The sequence below is a fragment of the Tauraco erythrolophus genome, chromosome 6, assembly GCF_009769465.1.
Source record: "Tauraco erythrolophus isolate bTauEry1 chromosome 6, bTauEry1.pri, whole genome shotgun sequence".
Taxonomy (NCBI): Eukaryota; Metazoa; Chordata; class Aves; order Musophagiformes; family Musophagidae; genus Tauraco; species Tauraco erythrolophus.
The window spans coordinates 65897392-65918707 of NC_141470.1; the positions used below are offsets into that span (position 1 = coordinate 65897392).

The window sequence follows — 21316 nt, forward strand, 5'->3', positions numbered from 1 at the left end:
TTTTACCATCTTTAGTTCTTTGTTTTTCCACACGCCACCTCCACCTTATTCCTAAGGTGAACAGCCAAGCAGGAGCAGGCATCCTGGTTTCTGTTGGCTTAGTGCAGTCTGCAGTCGTGGGAACATGCTGCATACAACTCTGGAGGATTAGGAAAGCACATAGACAGGAGTTGGCCTGATGTGATACAGCATGGAGGTTTCACAGAACGGAGGACTCCTACATTTGGGTAAGAAGGACCCCTTTCTGGTCATGTTCCCCATTTCAGTTGCATGTGACCTTCATTGCCTTTCTAACCTGCTTGGTTTCATTGAAATCCTCTCGTTTCTTTGCAAGTGACTTCACACAAGGGTGCAGCACTTGTAGCACTTTGCACAACGCTTCTTCTTCTTCTTGGGGTGGAAAATGGTCAGGATTGCTTCATCAAAGACAGTCTTAAGGCCTTTCTGTGTGAGGGCTGAGCACTCCAGATAGCACTGTGCTCCAATCTGAAAGAGAAGAGCGAAACTTTGAGTACCCACTGTTGGGAGAGAGAGAGAGCGATCCTGTTCCCTCATCCTTCTAATGTTCATAAGTGTCCTGCCACAGAGAGAAGCCCAGACCTTTAGAAGTGGGGTCAGGTCATTGCTCTGTTTTCTGTCTGGATGCCTATGGGATTAAGGCATAAGCTCAGGTTGTCATCCTGAGCAAGGGAGCAGTGATGAACAACACCAGTATCTCACCACAGGGAGTTAAAGGGGAGCAGGAATTTCCTGCACGACCCTCCAGAGAAAAAGAGGGGCTGCATCCGTGTTGGAGCTTGGCCTCCTGTCTGTGCAGCTGAGGGGTTTCAAGGAGATACTGGGTTGTTAGCTGAGCTCCTCTGTACACTTGACTCTTCTTCCCTGACTCGTCACTCCTGTGTCCTACCTCCTGCAATGCTAAGGAGATGCTACCTGGTGGATGGCCTCCAGCTGGCTTCTGGGAACTGGGAAGCATCGTCTTGAGATGGGAGTCTTCTGGGCATGTTGATATGACACAAACACAGTGGCCTGGGGAAGCAGCCTCGGCTCATTCAGCAACCTCGTTGCTCATTCAGCTTATTCTACTAATGGATGCTCACACTGGCCTTTGAGGGCCAGAGCCTGTAACGGCACCTGCAGCATGTAAGGTGGAAATGGCTGAGGTTCAGATGCCTGCATTTCAGAACTTAGGGAGGGCTTTTTTTGCCCTGCCTTCCCAGGAGAAAGGTTGAATAGCACAGAAACCTTGGGAGCTCCTCTGCTGCTTGAAGTGCAATAGGTAATTGAGAATCAAGTTGTCTGTGCTTTTGTAAGGTATGGGGACAAGTTTGACAGGAGGCAGCCGTGGAGAGGGGTTTGCCACATGCACCTCTTGGCAGATGCCTAAACAAGACATACTTGACTTAATAAAAGTAAGCAGTAAAATCTGCTTTGCTGCCCAGTTACCAACTGCTGTCCTGTGCACCTTGCTGCTTTGCATGGAGCTTGATCACGTATTGCAGCAAAACAGCGGGCTCAGGAGCCACAATCTGAGTCCAGCCTGTTTGAGTAGAGACTTTAATCTCTGGCTGGGACCAGTGTGCCCCAGAAGGGATCACCTTGAATGAAAGAAACCCAATGGGAAGCTGTGATCTATCAATTTCATGGAACCTCAGAAAAAGCTGTTACCTCCTTCGCCAGTTTCACTCCATGCTCGTAGGTGAGTGGTTTCTCCTTCATGTAAAGCAGCCGAGCCAAAGTTTTGGGATCATCCCGGAGATCAATCTAATAGAAAATACAGAAACCCTGTGCTCAGTACCACCTTGCTGTAATTCTTGAGAATATTCTCAAGAATATTCTATTCTCAAGAATATCAAGCTATTCATAGCTTTATGAACATATACATATGAACTTATTCATGTCCTCACATAAGGGCATCTGTCCTGCTGCCTCCGATGATACTTCAAAAATGAATTGCACATATATTTTCCTTTTTTTTTTTTTTTTTCCCCTTCTGTTTAAATGGATTAGTTCTCACCGGTGGGTTATCGGGCCACAGCTCAGACAGCTGCCATACAGTAAAGATGTGGCTCTCCATGGCTCTCACAATGCATCTTGGAAAGTGTCTGTGGAAGCTTGAGCCCCATGGGAAGGGGAAGCTGCTGCGATCCTGCACTGCATCACCCCTAAAACACCCTGACAGATGCAGCTCAGTCTGACTGACTTGCAAGAAAATCCTTTATTTCCATGGAAAACATCAAAGTAGAAGCATTCTGGCATTTCAAACCCATCCATTCTCAGAGTGTGTAATCCAGAGTGTGTAATTACCAAATGGTAATACTTTTATTTTAAAGTGGGTGTTTTAGATTATTCCAGCGTGGAAAAGAAAGCCAGTGCTTGAATGACTGGACTTTGCTGTGGCATGAAGATTTTGGTTTAACGAGAGTTTGATCTGTTTCTTTAACTTGTCTTAGGTTACTGTCCAGTGTTTGGACATTTCCCAGACTCATATCCCTACTTCTCACAGTTTCTAGCCACTCTGTGCCTTTGAAGTAAATCCATATTTAATGCATTTTTATTTGATTGATAGATTCATGGATTTTTAAGGCCAATATAAAGTGGTTTGATCTTTTAGTCTAAAATCTACTATAACACAAGCAGGACAGTGAGTCACTAATTGCAATGTTGATGTAAAGCATGCGGGAGGCTATTTCCTTCCCATGTCTCTAATAAGTAATTTAGTTAATTATTCCCATTCTTAAAATTTAGTTTGAAGTTTAGCTTCTGCTTCTAACCACAGACTTTGATGGATTTTTTCCTCTCTCTAAAGGCCTGTCAGAAATCTTTTCTCCCTATAGGTATTCATGACTTGTTGAATAGAAAGATGGGATGAGTTTTGCCAGTCATGACTAGCATGATAGGACATCTGCATCTTGGTTTCCATTCCCAGTCTCTGAGTTTTCCTCTAATGGAAAAGTCTGGCTGCGTTTCACAAAAGAAGTTAAACAGGAAATCTTTCCACAGAGCTTGGCCTCCAGCCACCTTGGGGTGGAGTAGGAGCCCGTTTGCTCTGAAGCCCCCTGCGATGACTGGCAGTGCCCTGGAGAAGCGTTACCTGTGTTCCTATGAGGACGTAAGGCACATTGGGCATGCAGACTTTCAGCTCGGGCACCCACTCCTCCTGGACATTGTGGTACGAGGCAGGGTTCACCACTGAGAAGCAGATCAAGAAGACGTCCGTGTTGGGGTAGGACAGGGGTCTCAGCTGGTTGTAGTCCTCCTGCCAGGGGGAAAACAGCAAGTGTGTTATGGAGTGGAAAATAACTGCAGATGGAGTCATCATGTTGGCTCTTGATGAACTGCTCTACAATGTCCCTCCATGCCCATCCATGCGTATGACCTCTGGGGAGCTGCCGAGGGGGAAATCACCTCTTGCGGGCCAGGGGTGCTATTTTGACAGCATCTTTACCCAAAAGAGCTAGTGCATTTGGTTTGTGCATGTGTTATTGGTGGTGATACTGGTGTAGAGGGTAATGCTAAACTGTGGCCGCCACTGGTGGTATAACAAAAATTGATCTTGAGGCTGTGTGTACCAGCCTCAGCCCTCCAGCAATGCGATACCATCCTGGGAAGTATTATTTGACTGGCACTGCTAGCTAATATTTGCTGATGACACATGTCTCCAGGGGCTTTTCTGTTAATTTTATGGACTTTTTACTCCCCAGTAGACATCACAGACATGACCATATACAACAAATACGGTCTCTGGGCTATTTGTTGCCATTGCAGTCAGGCATGGTACGCAGCAATGTGTCAGTCAGCAGAAGACACTCGTCTTGAAAGTACAAAGCAGGTTGAATCCACTTTGCAGTGGCTGGGTAAATCTCTGGGAGTTATTTAGTGTTTCCACAGGGCCTCAACTGGGGAAGGATAGTTGTTTTCACTATGGGCTAGTTGGGAAGAGGGTGACTTTTCAAACAACTCAAAGTGCAGCTGTGTGATGTCATGAGCTGGCTTTGATGGCTGAGTTTCAAGGAAGAATTTAAGTCTGTTTTCAGGCTTGAGACGTTGAGAGCGAGCAGAGGTTTTCCAAGCTGTGTGAAAGGGATAGACTGTCTCTTTCTGATAGTGGGAGCATATGTAGCTGGTGGGTACTTTTCAATGAAACCTGTTGGAAAATTTCAGTGCAATGAAACAGATGCTTTTAGAGGGGATACACCTGTTCTGAAGACTTTTTTCGGGGGGGTCCAGAATTAAAAAAGGAGAAAGGAACATGAAGTGTGGGAAACAATAATACATGTTGCTGTCAAGACTGACTGAGGCTTGGGTCTTTAGTTTATAGTTTCTGCATTATGGGTGAGCCTCAAATCTCTGCAGTATGGTTGGGTTTGGTTATGACTGTATGAAAACTCAACAGGTGCAGTTTTGCTTTGCAGATACTGAAATAGTTCACAACTCAATGAAAAGGAAAAAGAAAAAAAAAAAGGAAGATATCCAGGCACTGTTGCTCAGACACTGCTTTACACTGGTAAATCGTCTTTCCGAAGTCTTTTGTATCACTGAATATGAGGTGATAAGGTGACCCGGACTACTTCTGAATTGACACCAGTTTCCGGGAAATACTAATGGATTATGTAAAAACAGTCTGCTCCCACCTTTCTAAACAAAAAACCTTAATTATTTATTCTGAAAGGAAGTATGAGGCCAAATTTAGCTCTGTCTCATTAAAAAGAGACAAGATGTTTCTTTAAACATCCTAAACCACAAACAAAACATTTTGTTTTGTCTAACTGAATGTTCGTTGTCCCAAACTCAGTTCAACAGGAAGAGCACGTTCCCAGTTACGACCTCCAGCCCCACAGCCGCAATATTTGGGGTAAAAGCCAGAATATTTGTCAACTGACCTATGTCTTTCCATTGTCATAGAAAATATTGATCTGAAGAAGGATTTACAAGACAAGAGCAGGTGTCTGGACACATCAGCCCCCAAGGAAGAGTGGATTCGCCATGTTCAGGGAACAGCAGGTAAAAAACCTCAGAGACATTTGTGGGAACATTAGTGATACAGTAAAGGAAGAGGTAAAGTGGTTGGGAGGAGATTTATACAAGGCTCTGAAGATGACACCCAGCTCCCAGAAGATGAGTTAATAGAGGCAAAGCGGATGCCAAGATGATGGGATCAATGGAGCAGATGAGTTTTACGTGGATGCTGTGAGTTAGGAAGGCCTGGCCTGGTTTTGGGACATTATTTTAACCCAGGACACCAATTCTGAATTTAAGTATATTTATGCCACAGTCAACACGGATTGATACTAGGCGCTTGACAAAGGCCTTTTCTGTGCTTTTGGTTTAATTGCCGCAAATCAGCCTCCTAAAACAGCCACGTGGTGGCAGCAAGCCCTTGAGGAATCATCCTCTAGGAGTTTTGGAAAGAAATTGGCTAAGTATAACCAGTTTCAATATTCCAGACGTGCGTATTTAGAAGGGCTAGAACTTACTGTACCATTAAAATAACAACCTAAAAGCCACGAGTGCTCTGCCTGGCAGTGACAGCTACAGGAGTGTGCATTTAATTTTATTTTCTTGTTCCTTCAGAGCCCCTAGAAAATCCTTTTTCAGGAGGAGCGTTAGCAGCACAGAGCATTACATAAAGCATAAGGAGGGACGGCCATGCACCACGTAGCAGAGGTCTCATCTCCTCTCAGGGCACGTGGGAGCTTGCGTGGACACCTTAAAGCACAAGCACAAATGTAATGGGTAAGAGTTGATGGGGCTCCTGGACATGCCTGTGTCTGTGGTCTAGCAGGAGCCTCCAGACCACATCAGACAAGGACCCTGTCTCTGTTTGTACCTGCTCTCCAGGAGAAGGCTATAAAACCTTGCAATGGGCTGTTACAAGACGCGGCGCACCAGGATCATTTCTCATTGATGAATTCTCTCACTGATGAGAGACGGTTGAGGTGAAGCAAATAATTAGTGTGAAAAAAGGACTGGACACTTGCATGGGGATGGGGCACAGGCAGGGGTGCTGCAGCCAGTGACAGTGGCATTTGGGAAGGAACATGAGCTGTAGCTGATGATTTATTTCTTTCCCTAGTTCGAGCTTGCATTTTGCTGCCTGTTATTTAGGGAGCACAAGGCTTCCCAGTTATACTCCCTGGCCACTGGTTAGGCATGGAAATGCCAGCGCCAGATCTGTCCTTGCTGAGTTACCCACCTGTGACTTGCCAGAGCGGAGACATATCGACTGGTGTTGCTCCCTCTGCACTTCCTTGCTAGCATCAGCCTTGCAGCATTTGGGCCCAGAAAGTACAGCAAAATTTGCTTTTTTTATGGTGCTGCCGTGCTGATCTCATATACGTTCCTTTCCATACCAGTCTGTTAAAACACTCTGCACTTGAGTCCAGCCTGGGGCAAAAAGACCACTGTTTTTTTTTCCTCCTAGGACTGTTTGTGCCAGGGATACAGAAAACCAGATACTCCAGATCTGGGGTCCCTGCCAGCTCTCCCTTCAGTCTGACAGAGGGTCCTGCTGCAGGAGCACATTTTCCAATTGTTATTTCATTAGCATATGTTTTATAGCATAATGTCAAGTGCTATTTTTGGCTATGACTTCACACCGATGCCTTTGGAAAGCCATGCAACACAAGGAGAAGGAGGGAGGAAACAATCCAGATGATCTGTCGTTATAGCCTGAGCGTGTGGGAAGCATCATCCTTTCAGCCTCCATCTAGTTGTCAAGTGATTAATGCTCTTGGTTTTGACTAGATGGCCACGTCCTCTGGACCAAGGTCTGAAAGGGAAATGAGCCTGACGAGTTAGAAATGGTGCTTGGAGGCAGGTGGTTCTTGGGCTGGTTTAAAGCAGGAGATGGCAACCTGAGTGTGGAGGAAGGGATGGAGGGGTGAAATTTGTCAAACAGACAGATTAGTGTTTCTTCTGGCTCAGGAAGACGAATAAGAGGATGTGTTTCTGGGGAAATGGGTGACAGTTGGAACTGTCAGCCCTACAAAATAAGTAGAAATATTAAGGCACTGGCTAAAATCTGACTGAGAACTGAATAAAACTCCAGTCTCATTTGCGTTTGTGAGTGAAGAATAGAAAATTGAACATTCATCGAACATGGGACAAAGACTTGGGTCATATTTTGGGACTGGCTTTTGGATCATCTATTTGCACCACATAAATAAAAAGGTTGGGTGGACCAAGGCAGTGAGAACTACTGTCTCCTCCTCTCCAGGGTGTGGAATCAGGCAACAGACCAGAGCTGTTCTGCAGACTTTCAGTCTGAGCACACTGTAGCCGACTGTGGATAGTGGAAACAGTAAAAACATTATATATGTAAGTAAGCATGGGGTACAGACTCTCTTGCAATGGACACCCTTGTCCTGGGAGAATGATGTTGGGATGGATGCCAATCTGGCTGGGTTACCATTTGAAAAGTTGATAGCTGGTGACTGATAGGCTGGTGTTGTGTTATGTTAGTTTTCCGATCTTGGAAACGGGAATTCTTCTCTGTATCTTCAATGCCACCATGTGGTAAATGTAAGAAAACACTGACTTCATATGAAACGTCATTTTTGCAATAGGAGGTGGATATATGGGAGGCTGAACAGCCTAATCGGGCTTCAGTTTTTTTCTTGAACAAAATTCAGTCTTAGGGAGGAGTGTATGTGTGTGTTTTATTGCTGAACCAGAATGAAAACTCCATGTAGAAAACAAAAAAGCAGAAGGTCAGCAGTTCAACTGTTACAACTCACAACTGATTGTTATTATTTATAAAAAAGCCCCCACAAACAGCACAAACCCCAGTATATGATAGTAACAAACAAACCATGAGAAAGGAAAATTAAAAATGTTTTTCAGTAACTTACCTGCCCTGCAGTGTCATAAAGTCCCAGCAAGTGTTGTTGTCCTCCCACAGTCACAGTTACTGGAAAAGAGAAACAAGAAATGTTGTTTATGCACAAGCCAGTGGCCTCATTTTTACGTGTTTTAATCCTAAAATGCCAATAGACCCTTGTGCTGGACACGTTAGCACGTGTCTTACAATGTGCATCCTAAACCAAGCCCATCTATTCAACCTGAATTGAAGGCAACATAAAGTCACAACAGAAGCGAAAGCTTTGTGCCAAGCTCTTATTTCTTCGGAGACAGCCAAGAGAGATGAGCTGCACACACCGCTGCTATCGGGGACCCAGAGACCAGGGAACATTTGCTCTTGCCCCTGCAGCCACCAGCTGACCCTCCATGAGGTGCTAGGACTTGAAAGCACAGAATTCCTGCCTCCTCACCATGAGTGTTGAGGTAGGTTTGTCATGGATCATCGAGAGGGCTTATTAATTAGTTTCTTCCAGGCTATGAAACGATGAAGCAGTGGTTGATGGCAGTGCTTGATGTTTAGTGGGGTCCAGTGGAGGTGTGCTGCCTCTTGGTCCACCTGTCCTGTGCCATGCAGTCACAGGTCAAGTGGCAGTGCTTAACATGTGGGCTCTGTGGTGGATGCCTCAAAGGACGAGGAGGAAGAGGAGCACTAATATTGTCAGAGATGTTGAACAGATTCTGTTGCAAATGAAGGATACCATGGCTTAGCTTATTGATCACATTCAACATGTTTACTCCTTTGGTGGAATTCACTCTGAACTTCATTTTGAGCCTGTTGACATTGATGAAACTGTTTTCTCATTGTGTTTGGATGAGCTGATCGTTATTAGCTGATCTCTGTAATCAGTGTTATTTTGCATAAAGGGTATGGTCGGTGTTAATGACATTTAGTTAACCAGTTAATCTGCTTAAATCATTACTGCCCGACTGGCAAGAAAGGAGGGGAATCCAGTTCCACTCATTAGTCAACAGGAAGACTTTCAACATTTATCAGGAAAGTTGCTCAAAATAATGGTATTCTCGAAGCCCATGGACTATTACTTTTTTAAGCACAAGGGCAAAGGGCTGGAACAAACACAGAGCTATGGCTGGGGTGGGGGGGAGGGCTAAGACTGGTACCTGTCAGGTGATCACAACATGGAATTAATGAGGGCTGGGCAAGCCTGATAATTGCTTTTGGCAAGGAGAAGGCTTGAAAACACCGCACAGGTTCTTACTGATCTTTTTTAAAGTGATAAGAATTTTGTAGGAGAAAAGCACCTACCAGTTTATAGAAGTTAATAGCTCCTGCACTGGGGAGCAATGTCCTGTTTGAAACCTCTTAGACTTGAAGAGTCCCTGTCAGAGTGGCTGGACAGACTGATTATTCAGCAGCTTTTCTTGCTTGCAAAGCGACACAGTAATTCTGCTAGCATATAAACAGAACAAAACTGACATCCTGAAAGTACAAAGGCTCAGCGAGGACCAGACTTGCTGATGAGAGCAGGATGGGCCACGCTCACCCGCTGCTGGGGCTGCCTTGTGAAGTACAGGAAGGCGAGGAAGAGGAGATGGGAAAGGGTCCAAGAGCCCTCCTCCCACTCCTCAGTTCAGGACGTAGCTCATATACAGTCCAGCTCTCAGGGGAACTCAAAATGGAGCTGGCTGTTGAGCACAGATGTCCATGGGTGCAAGAGCCCAGGGAGGAGGTACCAGGGTGGGGAGACGAGTACCAGCGCAGGCGGGAGTCTGCCCAGATGCCCCATCCTCTTCCTTCAACCCAACTTGAATAAACTGGTTTGAACAAAACCTTCCCAGGGCCCTGGTTTTCAACTTTTTGTGGTGTAGGGGGTCTCAAAACGTCCTGGTAGAGGTATGAACTGTGTAAGTCTACTGACAATGTGGTGGCTTTTCTTAGCTCCCTTCTCAGGAGCAGTGGGGGACACCGAGGCAGCCAGGAGGTGTGCGTTTTTTTCCAGTTGCAACCTGCCCCTGCACCAAGAAGTGCAGGAGCCTGACCTGTTCTACTGATTTTGCTCTGCTCAAGCACCGACTATGGGAAGACGTACCCTTGAGCTGAAGGCCGTTTCCCAGCTGTGGTGCATGAGCCATGCAGAGCTCAGCTGGCCAAGGGGGTGTCTGGGACTGCACACGAGCATCCATCGCACCGTCAGTCCTTGGTTGAATTTGGATGGAGTCTGTGAAGCACCCCCAAAGCAGGATGCTCATGTGACAACTGTGTGGCCATGGTGTGCGTGGAGGTGCAGGTGGTCTAATGTGTCTGATGAATGTGAAGAGGCGTTTGCCGTATGTTGGTACTGACATAGTTACCCAGCCTTGCCTCTCATGCTGGCTGAGTGCAGGCAGACTGAGCTGGGTTCTGCTTAAAAAAGACAGCTCAGGTCTTCAGGGCTGTAAAAACTTAAAAGTCGTACTGAAATTTACTCTGTCCAGGCTCAGGTTGCTGTGAAGCTTCTCTGGGCCATCTCTTGGTGGCATCTGACTGACAGAGCTACCCTGCCAAAAAGCCCTGGTGCGGGTACAAATTGCCGTGCTGTTCCAGTAGTTCATGTGATTTGGAGATGAGCTGTTGGGATAGAGGTCCAGTCCATTGCTGGCGTGCTGTGCTTTGTGGTCCATGAAGTCAAGGTGGTTATTTTGCAACAGGTCTGTGGACCACACGCTGAACAGTTATCGATAGTTTGTGCAGTTCGGTTTGGCTCTTGGTGACCTCTGGGAAATGTTGAGGGAGAATAAATAGGTCGGTGGTGTCCTGCCATTGCTCTCCACATACACCAGAGCAAAGAAACACAAAGGCTTTTGGAAAAATGCACCCTGAGTCTACTCAGATTTTGTCTTTTTTTTCTTTTATTTTTCTTTTTTTCCCTTTTTCTTTTGTTCCTTTTTTCTTGTTTTCTTTTTTCTTTTCCCTTTTTTTTCCCTTTTTTCTTTTTTTTTTTTTTTTAATTTTCCATTTTTTTTTGTCTTTTTCTCTTGTCCCCATCAACCTTCATATTTTCTTTCTTCTTGTCAATTTTTCTAAACTACCTCATCATCAGAAGATATCTCTCCTATCCACATCACCTCTCTAAATTTACAGCCACCACCCCGGCAAAACTATCTTGTTGGCTAAACTTCAGCAACAGGCAAACTGTTGTCTTTGGATTCCTGGCTCTGAATGCAGTGGGGACCCGATGGCTTACACTGACATTTCAAACAATCACTAGTTCTTGAAGCAGCGATGTCTAGATTAATGTGTTGGTGCTGAAATTTCTACCATGCTTTCATGCAGGCAAAACAGATGTCAAAATAAATGGCTTTTGCCTGTGAAAACGTCATGGTATTTTTATACTAGGAGTTTATCTGTCCGCCTCTGTCAGGCAAAAGGCTGTTCACTGTGACCACTTGGTAGGTCACATTTATGAGCTGAGATTGGTCTCCTAGATTTGTAGGCCTTACTTTTGGCTTTATCTCACTTTACTTTTACTTACCCTGTTACTATGTTTTCCTGTTCTCTCAGCGGCCAAGCTTATGGGAAGCCAACGCGGAATTCCTTCCCAGTCACTGGGGGTAATGCAGGCTCCTTTATGGGCTTGTGAACTCGGCTTTATGAGCAATCTTGGAGTAACAAGGTAAATACAAGCTCTCCTTGCCATTTACTGGCCGTATTGATGTATCGATTAAGCACTGAAACAGCATGGCCTTTAACACCGAGTGCAGCAGGGACTGCAATAAAATGTGGCTGAGTACTCGCACAGTCCTGGTTCTCGTTTGGCTCCAGACTCGGTTGCATCAGACGATGTGATAAGGCAGACGTTTTCCTCCTTTCATGGGGTGGTTTTAACTAAGTGCGGGATCTGTTAAACACCCCTTTTAAAATGTTGGTTAGATGAAGAATTAGCTGAGTATTGCTTGCTAGAGTTAGAGTAACTATTTTGGGTCACCTCCAAGGCTTTGTCGTAGGTCTGCATGCCTGGGGGTTTTGCTAGTGGGCTTCAACACAGAGGTCTGAAACATGCTGTCCTGCTTGAAGACCACAGCAGAAAGCCAAGGTGCTAGACGGAGTTATTGTCTGGGGTGGATCTGGTGTGTGGACCATGAACTGGTCTGAGCTGGGAGCTCTGTTTCTAAATAAGTGATTAATTTGTGCTCCTGGGGACAATATGGCAATTTTTGTTGATGTTTCTGTTGCCCAGGTGGCCACAGATCCACCTCTCAATGATCAGTCTTTGGTAAACTCTTCCCCATTGTGTTTCATTTGCTCACAGCAAAACTTTAGTGGCTGTGGGACTCAATTGTTCCCTTGGAAGAGCCTTTCAGCCACACGACAGCGACGTTCACAGTCTGCACTGACAGAAAGAGGACATAAATTGTCTGCTGCCCTCCCAGAATCTCTTATCCTTGACTAATAGCTCAAAGCAACATGTAAGGCTATGGTATGACACCAAACTAGGATGCAATAGCTCAGACTAGCTTAGCTGTGGTACAGGAGAGTGGATGTACACATCATGGAGAATTTTTCCATGCCTGTAAAGAAGTGCTTGCAGAACCAAACAACTGTGAAACCACTAGCCAGAATATAGACAATACCTTAGGCAACGTCTAATGTGGTACCACATGGGAGAAGTCATCCATTTATTCTAGTGCCTTCCTGCCAACAAACTAAGGTCCAGTTGCTTTGGAGAGATACCAGGAGCATGATAGCAGGCAGAGATGGCAACACCTGCCTGGATAGAAAGGCTTTCTCATTTTTTTTGGCAAATTAGTCTGTGTCAAGCCTCAAACTTTCACAAGAGCCATCTTGTGCCCTTGCCAACAACTCTGACTATTAAATTTGTGCATCCTTTTGTTCACTATGATGATGTGTACCAGATGCATGTTACTTGACACAGACTAATGGCCACTGGTATAAGCACAGCTGCAATTCAGGTTGGTTTACTGGCAGTAAAAACACTCAAGTCTGTTGTTTTTTTCCAGCTGGGAAGGAGGGTAAAATCGGGAAGAGGGACAGAAGAGTAGTTTTCGGTCAGCTGCAGTGGAGTTTCGGGTGGGTTAGATGGAAGTTTTGGGTTTTTACTGCTCTAAGGGATGGGTAGACACCTGACCAAATTTTTAATTTCTAGATAGAAAGCTCTTTAAATACGTGCCTTATAGCTTTCTTTGCACTTTCGAAGATGCTTGTTAATACAGGCCTCACTCAAGAGGGAGCAGTACTGTTTTGAACTCATGGCTTCAGCTTGTACCCAGTCTCACAGTGCTACTTCAAACCAAACTTCTTTGCTCCTGCATATATTTGTCGGGTGAAGCTCTGCATGAAGCTATAACTGGATCTGATCAATGTGTTAAATACAGATCAGATACTAAGGAAGGAGGATAGCAATGAGAAATAAACTAAGCACTGTTTTTGTCTTTAAAATACATAAGCACACAAACATACATATGTTTCATATATAATATATATATATTTCCAGTTTCTAGTTGAACAAAATTTTCAGTTGTAGAGTGAAATATCTTCTTGTGACTTATACAATCATAGAATCATTTAGGTTGGAAAAGACCTTGAAGATCCTCAAGTCCAATCATTAACCTAACACTGCCAAGTCCACCTCTAAATCATGTCCCTCAGTGCCACATCTGCATGTCTCTTAAATACCTCCAGGAATGGTGACTCAACCGCTTCCCTGGGCAGCCTGTTCCAATGCTTGACAAGCCCTTTGGTGAAGAAATTTTTCATAATATCCAATCTGAACCTCCCCTGGCACAGCTTGAGGCTGTTTCCTGTTGTCTTATCACTTGTTACTTGGGAAAAGAGACCATATTCACCTTGCTACAACCTGCTTTCAGGTAGTTGTAGAGAGCAATAAGGTCTCCCTTCAGCCTGCTTTTCTCCAGACTAAACCACCCCAGTTCCCTCAGCTGCTCCTCATAAGACTTGTGCTCCAGACCCTTCACCAGCTTCGTTGAACTTCTTTGGACACACTCCAGCACCTCAGTGTCTTTCTTGTAGTGAGGGCCCAAAACTGAACACAGCATTTGAGGTGCAGCCTCACCAGTGCAGAGTACAGGGGGATGATCACTGCCCTAGTCCTGCTGGCCACACTATTTGCAATACAAGTAAGGGATGCTATTTGCCGCCTTGGCCACCTGGGCACACTGCCAGCTCACATTCAGCTGTCAACCAACACCCCAGGTACTCTAGCTTGGGGCATCTTAATCACGCCCAGGACATTTGGAAAGGGGAAGGATCCAAATTCACAAAAGAACATAGACCTTATTGGCAAAATAATGGGTGAACCTCTCCATACAGCGTCACCTTGGAAGACTAGAGCACCTCCCAGGGAGATGAGAATGCAATGTCCTTCTCTTCAGGTTTCTCAGTATAAGAAGCAGCTGATATCACTTCTCCCTTGTGACTATTCCCTATTCACTGCCATACCAACCTATAAAATCAGAACATTTTCAGCAATGCCAAAACCGTGTTCTTTACCAGAATAACTGTTGAGACATTCATATAAAGAATAGAATCCACCTGCAATTAAAGTGGTGGTTTTTTGTGTGTGGTTTGTTTTGTTCTTTCCTTGGCCTAGATTTCAGGTTTAAGTTGAACTCTTCAGAAGGGGGCATTAGTCAATGATTTCCCCAGGGGGTTTACTCCCTCTCTGATAGAATAATCATCTTTGCAAGGCATGATTCAAGTCCAGACTGTATCTTCAAGAACAAATGTATTGTCTGTGGACTGCAGCAAATGCCGGGTGTCTCAGGGACCTCAAGTTCCTTCCTCTGGCATCTTTCAGAGTGATTTCTGTGAAGTGATCAATACACTGAATGTGGTGAGTTCTCCAGCACCTGATATCCCTGGGGATACTGACGATATGTTTTCTTGCTGGGTAACACTTTCCTTCCTTCCGAGTATAGTTTTGTGAAAGCTTTCGTAATGAACTGGCAATCCCCCTCCCCTTCACAGTTGTGTGCTCCTCTCTGGCAGGACAGGAGTCCTTTTGTAGGAATTTGTTTGAAGTAGAGCAATTTTAAAAAATCTTGTTTATGATTTGTCTTCTTTTTGTACTGCATAGCTCCTAATTAAGGACCTCTGTGGCTGAAATGTGAAGATTCCTGTTACGTTCCAACTAGGGACTGAAACTCAAACATGCCTCAAAGACATTTAGATCTCTAATTCCCTTTGGTTCCCATAGCAGTCAGGTAGCAAAGTAACTGAAACAAAATGACATATCCCAGACTTCACAGCAGCTTTAATATTCAACAGGAAAACAAAGTAAATGTGGGCAATGCATTTTTGTAGCACCTTTTAAGTGCTTCAGGTGCATTTATGAATCTCACTTTGGGTCATATTTGTGTTCAGAAATACCTTTCTTTGGCTGATCTAGGTGAAGAAAATAGGGATACGGCTGTCAGGGATTAATCTCTCACAGGCTGCTTTGATTTTCGTTGGGTCAGTGTCTGGGGCACTTTATTTCAGCTGCTGTGGACCTATCCTCAGGAGATGTTACACAGCGCCAGCTGAAGCTGGGAACACTCAGGAAATCTACAAATGAAAGCCCTAGTGATGCTACACCAAAGCAAGCTGGTCAAAAAAAGAGTAAGAAAGACCTTAATGACATGTTCTCATCATTCGGGCCAATGACAATCAACTCAGATGAGCTCTAACGACTGTTGCCACTTCTGTGTTCCTCCTTGGAATATTCCCTTTGGTTTGACTGAATACTGAATACAATGCTACAATACTGTGTGGCCAAGACACTCAGTGCCGAGAAGAGCTGGTGTTACAGGACCCTTGGCCCACCCAGGGTCCACGAGTGCCCTGTGACTCAAGCCAAGGCCATTCTTCACTTCCACATGTGAGGGTCATCTCCAGGAAATTGAGTCACACATTAGTCATGGCATGTTCCCTCATTTCCTCCTGTACGACAAACAAGATTTGATTACAGCCAAAGTGATTTGCTACCTCAGACTTATCCTGCAGCTTAACTATATTCTTTCTGAAAGAAAAATCAAAAGTGTGTTATTTTGCCCTGTAACTGGCCTAAATACCTCGCTTTAGATGTAAATTGTACTAAATGCTTTTCTTTAATTGCTCCTGTAATCATCCACCACTAGGTTGCGCAGGCCTCCAAATGCCAGCAGTTTTCAAAGGAAGAGCTCCGAGTAAACGTCACCATTTTCTGTCACCTCATCAATGGATGAGGTCTATGTTCTGCTGAGCAAATACTTTTGCCATCTGATATTTACCATATCTGAAAACCGTTTCCAGTTGCTCCCCGCGGTGGGAGAACGGAGAGACCTTCAGGGCTGCGTTTCAGCTGATTTCACTCAGTGTAGCTCTTGGTCTGATGAGGTGGTGAGGAATTTGCTGCTCTGTCTTCAGGCCATGGACATTTAGTGATTTTAAAGCCAGATAGGATTCATAGCATCATTTTTTCTGCTCTAAATAGCTTATCTAATGTCTTCCCACAAGGCATATTTTCTTGTTCTTATATCATTCTTCCAGCTCTTTTCCCAATTCTTTTTCAAGCAGTGGCCGGGACTAGACAGTGTAGTCTAGCTATGGTTTCATTAACGATCTAGCCAGAGGTAACATGACTTTCCTATTTCTACCTGTCATCCCTCAGCGGCTGATCTAAAGCTCGCATGGGTTGATTATTCTCATCATTTAACGAGTCTTGCAGTTCCTTGTGCTTTTCTTAAGGCCAAAGTCAAGTCATTCTTGGCTTTTGTATTTGTAAGCCTTTTTATTATATTCTTTTTAACTCTGCCGTTGTATGGAAAATCTGGAGACTGTAACTCAAATGCCCGCTGAAGGCATCTCATAGAAGGGGAGGCAAATAGTCATGCTCCTGCAGCGCTCTCATGGTGTGGAAGTCAATGTCAAAGACTTCTGAAAGTCTAGGATGAACTGTGCAGAGATAAGCTTTTTCAGCACGACATTTCATGTGCTTCTGGAAGCATCAGAGAAGTTATACCTAAACACTTTTCAAGTTTTCTTTTCCAGACATCTCTCCACTGCCTCTAGGGATTGGTCTTCATCTTGGGCTCCTGCTTCTTGCATATGGCATGGGGCACCCCCTCTTCTTTGCCTCATCTGTATGAGTCTGAGGATTCCAGTGGAATTGGTGGGAAATGCCCACCCCCAATTCACATTGCAGCCGTGTTGTGGAAGCAGGCTCACACCAAATGACAGCTGTATTGTCCCACTCTGCAATAGGAATAAATTCCTCTAGACAGTGTCATCTTATAGGAAGATTCATGACTGGTACTATATGTTTTTTTTAGCATCTTGAGAGGAAAAAGGCTACAGCTCTTCACAGCTGGGTGTTTGCTATGCAGAGATAGCAACTAGAAGAGATGTACCTGTCCACCAAACCTTTTTATTCAAGCAGCTGATATGAAACACTGTAAATCTTTCAAAATGATTGAGAAGTCAGACTTCAGCATTGGCCAGCTGACATGACAAAGAACACAAAAGCAGTGGAGGTGGATTAGGAAGATCAAGCAGAAAGAATCTGGTCCAGAAATGGATGAAAGAGAATGGAAATTCCCAAAGCTTTCAGAAAAAGCACAACACTAAAAATGAGCCAGTGTCTTCTCGGTCTGGGACATTACTTATTTACAGACAGCATGAATGAAGTTGATTTATCGGAATCATTGACCTCATTGTTTGTAAAATCAGCACTGGAGGATTTCCCCTGCATCTCAGTGAGTTATCGCTGTGCTAATCAATCCTTGAACAAATTCAACTTTGCCAATAGCAGAATCCGAGGAACCCTGGGGTCTCTGTTTGCAAGAAAGGCTGTGACCAGTTACTCCAGTAATATAGTCCTGAGGGAGCTCTTGGACCTCAATGTTATGCAAAGCTGTGCTAGATGGAAAAAGCTAACATGATTATAGTGCTTGGGGAATTGAAGAACAATTGACATTGTGTCTAAAGAGTGCTTTGTTAGATTTCATTCTGTCTTAAATAGAGGTCTGTGCACTGCAGCAGACTGGGAGGTGCTTCCTGAGTATTTCAGCTTGCTGTGCACCAGTGGCTGTCCCCATGGAAGGCAGTTCTGCTCCTGAGTAAGAAACGAATAATAACTGCCTAGGTAAATGCACTAAATTTGCAGGCAATTAGACTCTGACGTGTGCATTTCAATGATACTCTAACTGAGGGTCTCTTTAGTGAAAATCATAGCACTAAATCCAAGCAAATGCTAGACGGGAACAAACGCAGCGTAAAGTGGTATAAATAGGTAGAACCCAAACATATTATTAAAAACATTATGATTGTTCCTAAACAAAGAAGAATACTAGGTATCTTCTTAACCCTGATGGAGGGGAAGTGCCCTTCCTGAGAGCACGTGATTGGTTGTGGCATTGAGATGAATGAAAGAAAAGAATTTTGGCTGTGACTGCAATGTGAGCCTATCCAAAAAACGAAAGGCAGAATGTAGATTATTATCTATATTTGTAGCTCTTCTAAATGTTTTTAAAGCTTCCATCACCACAGCACAACATCTAGGAATGCATGTTTATGTAGAGCTAGGCTCAAGTCAATAGCAAAGGTGATAGAGCTCTGAAATTATTAAAGAGTAACTGATAATTGGAGCAATTTTATTAGTACTATAACTATCTATGCTGACCTGACCTACAAAAGACCAGAAGTTATGATATTTCAGCTTATTTTAACACAGATAAGGTTAGTCAAGACTTGAAATCAGCTGTTTACTGAAACCTAATTGCGTGAAGGGTGTATTTGGAGTCTTCTAACAGTGATGCTGAGATCAAGGTAAGAAGAGCAAGGAGTGCGAGCTTTACTCCAAGGAGAAAAGGTGGGAATAAAGGGAGCCCTTGACTCATTGCTTAGCTTCTCTCTCCTGTCCATGTAAGGCAACAAGTCATTGCTCTAACTGCAACTGAGTGCTGGGGAAAAGACTATCTCCAAAGTTATGTCAAGCATCTGGTTATCAAGGAAACATGACAGTTGGCAAATAGCATCAGAATACATGGAAGATTAGCAGCAAAATGAGACAAATTTCACAATACACAGGGTGTTCCCAGAGCATGGGAGGACAAGGCTCTCTGTGTGGTTGGGGGTAATCAAGGCAGCTCTCCACTACTCTTCTTGGACTGCTTGAGGATCAGAGCTAGGGTTTTTTTTTGCCTAGAAGGCAGCACATTATGGCACATCCTACAGCTGCCGAATGGGATTCAGGGGAAAAATGGCTTCTCTGTTTACCAGCACCTTCAACAAAAAGTACAGACGCCAAAGCTAGAAAGGAAGAAAAAATTATCTATGATATACACAGAAGGGGACAGGAGTGTGTCTTCCATAAGAACTTGATATTAGGGGAAACATGATTGATGTGCAGAAATATAAATCAGGAAGCAGCCAGTAGCTTGGCTGCTGTCTGTGCAAAGAGCCTGGATCTCCTGTTCCTTACATTTGGGTGCCAGGCAAGCTGACCAAAACCGCCATGAGCCAGATACTGTACCTAATGCAAAGATATGGCTAGTGAGTGGCTGAGGTGCTGCATTTGGGCGCAGACCTGCGGGGTATATGTGTGTGTATGTCCATCCCAGGTGCTGCCATGTGCATTTGAGCAAGGTCGAGGGAGGTGATTCTGCCCCTCTACTCTGTTCTTGTGAGAGCCCACCTGCAGTACTGTGTTCAGGTCTGGGCCCCCCAAAATAAGAAGGACATGGAGCTGTTGGAGCGAGTTCAGAAGAGGGACACAAAGATGATCTGAGGGCTGGAGCACCTTTCCTGTGAACACAGGCTGAGAGAGTTGGGGTTATTCAGCCTGGAGAAGAGAAGGCTCCGGGGAGACCTTACAGCAGCTTTCCAGTACCTAAAGGGGGCCTCCCTCTGGAGAGGGACTTGTGACAAGGGCATATAGTGATAGGACAAGGGACAATGGCTTTAAACCGAAAGCGAGGAGATTTTGATTAGATATAAGGAAAAATTTTTTACAATGAGGATGGTGAAACACTGGCACAGGTTGCCCAGAGAAGCTGTGGCTGTCCCATCCCTGGAAGTGTCCAAGGCCGGGTTAGATGAGGCTGGAGCAACCTGATCTAGTAAAAAGTGTCCCTGCCGCTGGCAGGGGGGTTGGAACTAGATGATCTTTAAGGTCCCTTCCAACCCAAACCATGCTATGATTCTATTACACCTGCAGTTGGATTTGCTCTCTGGCTCAAAGAGCAGAACGGTGCCTCGGGCGTCGTTCCAGAGTTACAGCAGCGTAGCTTAAAACAGCATCTGATCCTCTTGAGCTGTGAACTGCTGGGGCAGGGGCACATTTGGCACACTGAACTGAACCTAGCTGTCTCCGGTGTAATGCATCGTATGACAGGATAAGGTAAGTATGAGAGCTCAGGAGCATTATGTTTGCCCAAGCTCCAGCACTTCCCAGCTGACATTTTGCACACCGTCAATCCTGTTTCAGGCAGGGGAAAGATTAAATGATGTTTTGAGGCACCTTCCAGCACCAGCTTCTTTGATGATTTGTCTGTGTCTTGTTCAAGTTTGACGTTAGTGCTGGCTTTTCCTGTGCGTGTTTCCCTGTGAGGCATTGCCTGAAAGGGCTTTAAAATAAAGTACCTGTTTCGGAACCCAAGACGGACCATGACAGAAACTCTACTTTGCATTTCCCAGAAACAGAATTGGGCCTGTTGTACTTAGAACCAGGACCAAACTTCAGCTGCTATTTACTCTGCAGCTTGCAGACATTAGTCAAACATTTGTGCAGCAGATCTAAACCTTTATGAGTTAGGAAGCAGAAATGTTAAACTCCGTAAACAAAAATATTGGAAATATTTAAACTTTCTGATAAGAAAGAAAATCTGAAGTTAAGGTGTTTTGGTGGGTTTTTTTTGTTGTTGGTTTTGGGTTTTTTTTGGCTGCCACAAAGGTTTTAAACACTGCTAATGCTTTCTCTACGTCCTGCTTAGAAGCCTTCCACTTTCCTCTCCAGTGTGGCAGTTGCTGCAGACAATGGAGTGATTGTAATGTTGAAAAAGCAACAGATGCAGAAGGATGAAATGCCTCATGTGTGGCATGCACCCTCTGTGTGTTTGTGCATATGAAAGGCAGAGAAGGTGAGTGTATACCTGAGCACAGGATACCCTTATGTTTTACTGAAACGTGATTGCATTCATGCAGCAGAGCCTGATCCAGCCCCCATGATCTCAGAAGGGTCCTTCCTACCACCGAGGAGGATTTGGTGGCCTTTTTGGCACAGACTGGGTCTTGCGGGACAGCAAGAGACTGCACGTTGGCTGCAGCCCAGCCCTGGATGTACACAAGAGGTGTTGAAGTGCCCGGCTGAGCTGAGGCCAAAGGATTTTATCCTTTGGACAGAAAAAATATATCCAAATTCCTGTATAGGGCTGGACAAGAATTTTCAGTTAGAAAATGTGATTTCTATAGAATCAAAAACTTCCATGGGAAGCTGTCGCTTTCGATAGAAGAGTTCAG

The 21316-nt window shown here is 44.6% G+C and overlaps 1 protein-coding gene across 2 annotated transcripts in view; it reads right to left on the reverse strand.

Annotated features, from left to right (window-relative positions):
- Nucleotides 1-339: 339 nt before the first annotated feature.
- The window catches only part of RHOJ (ras homolog family member J), a 56713-nt gene continuing 35736 nt past the window's right edge, over nt 340-21316 (reverse strand). For both annotated transcript variants that reach the window (XM_086614191.1, XM_086614190.1), the window contains 4 exons: nt 7854-7912; nt 3095-3259; nt 1669-1764; nt 340-486 (listed from right to left, as the gene is read on the reverse strand). In XM_086614191.1, the coding sequence (XP_086470317.1) occupies nt 340-486; nt 1669-1764; nt 3095-3259; nt 7854-7912 (467 nt within the window). The remainder of the gene's footprint in view (nt 487-1668; nt 1765-3094; nt 3260-7853; nt 7913-21316) is intronic.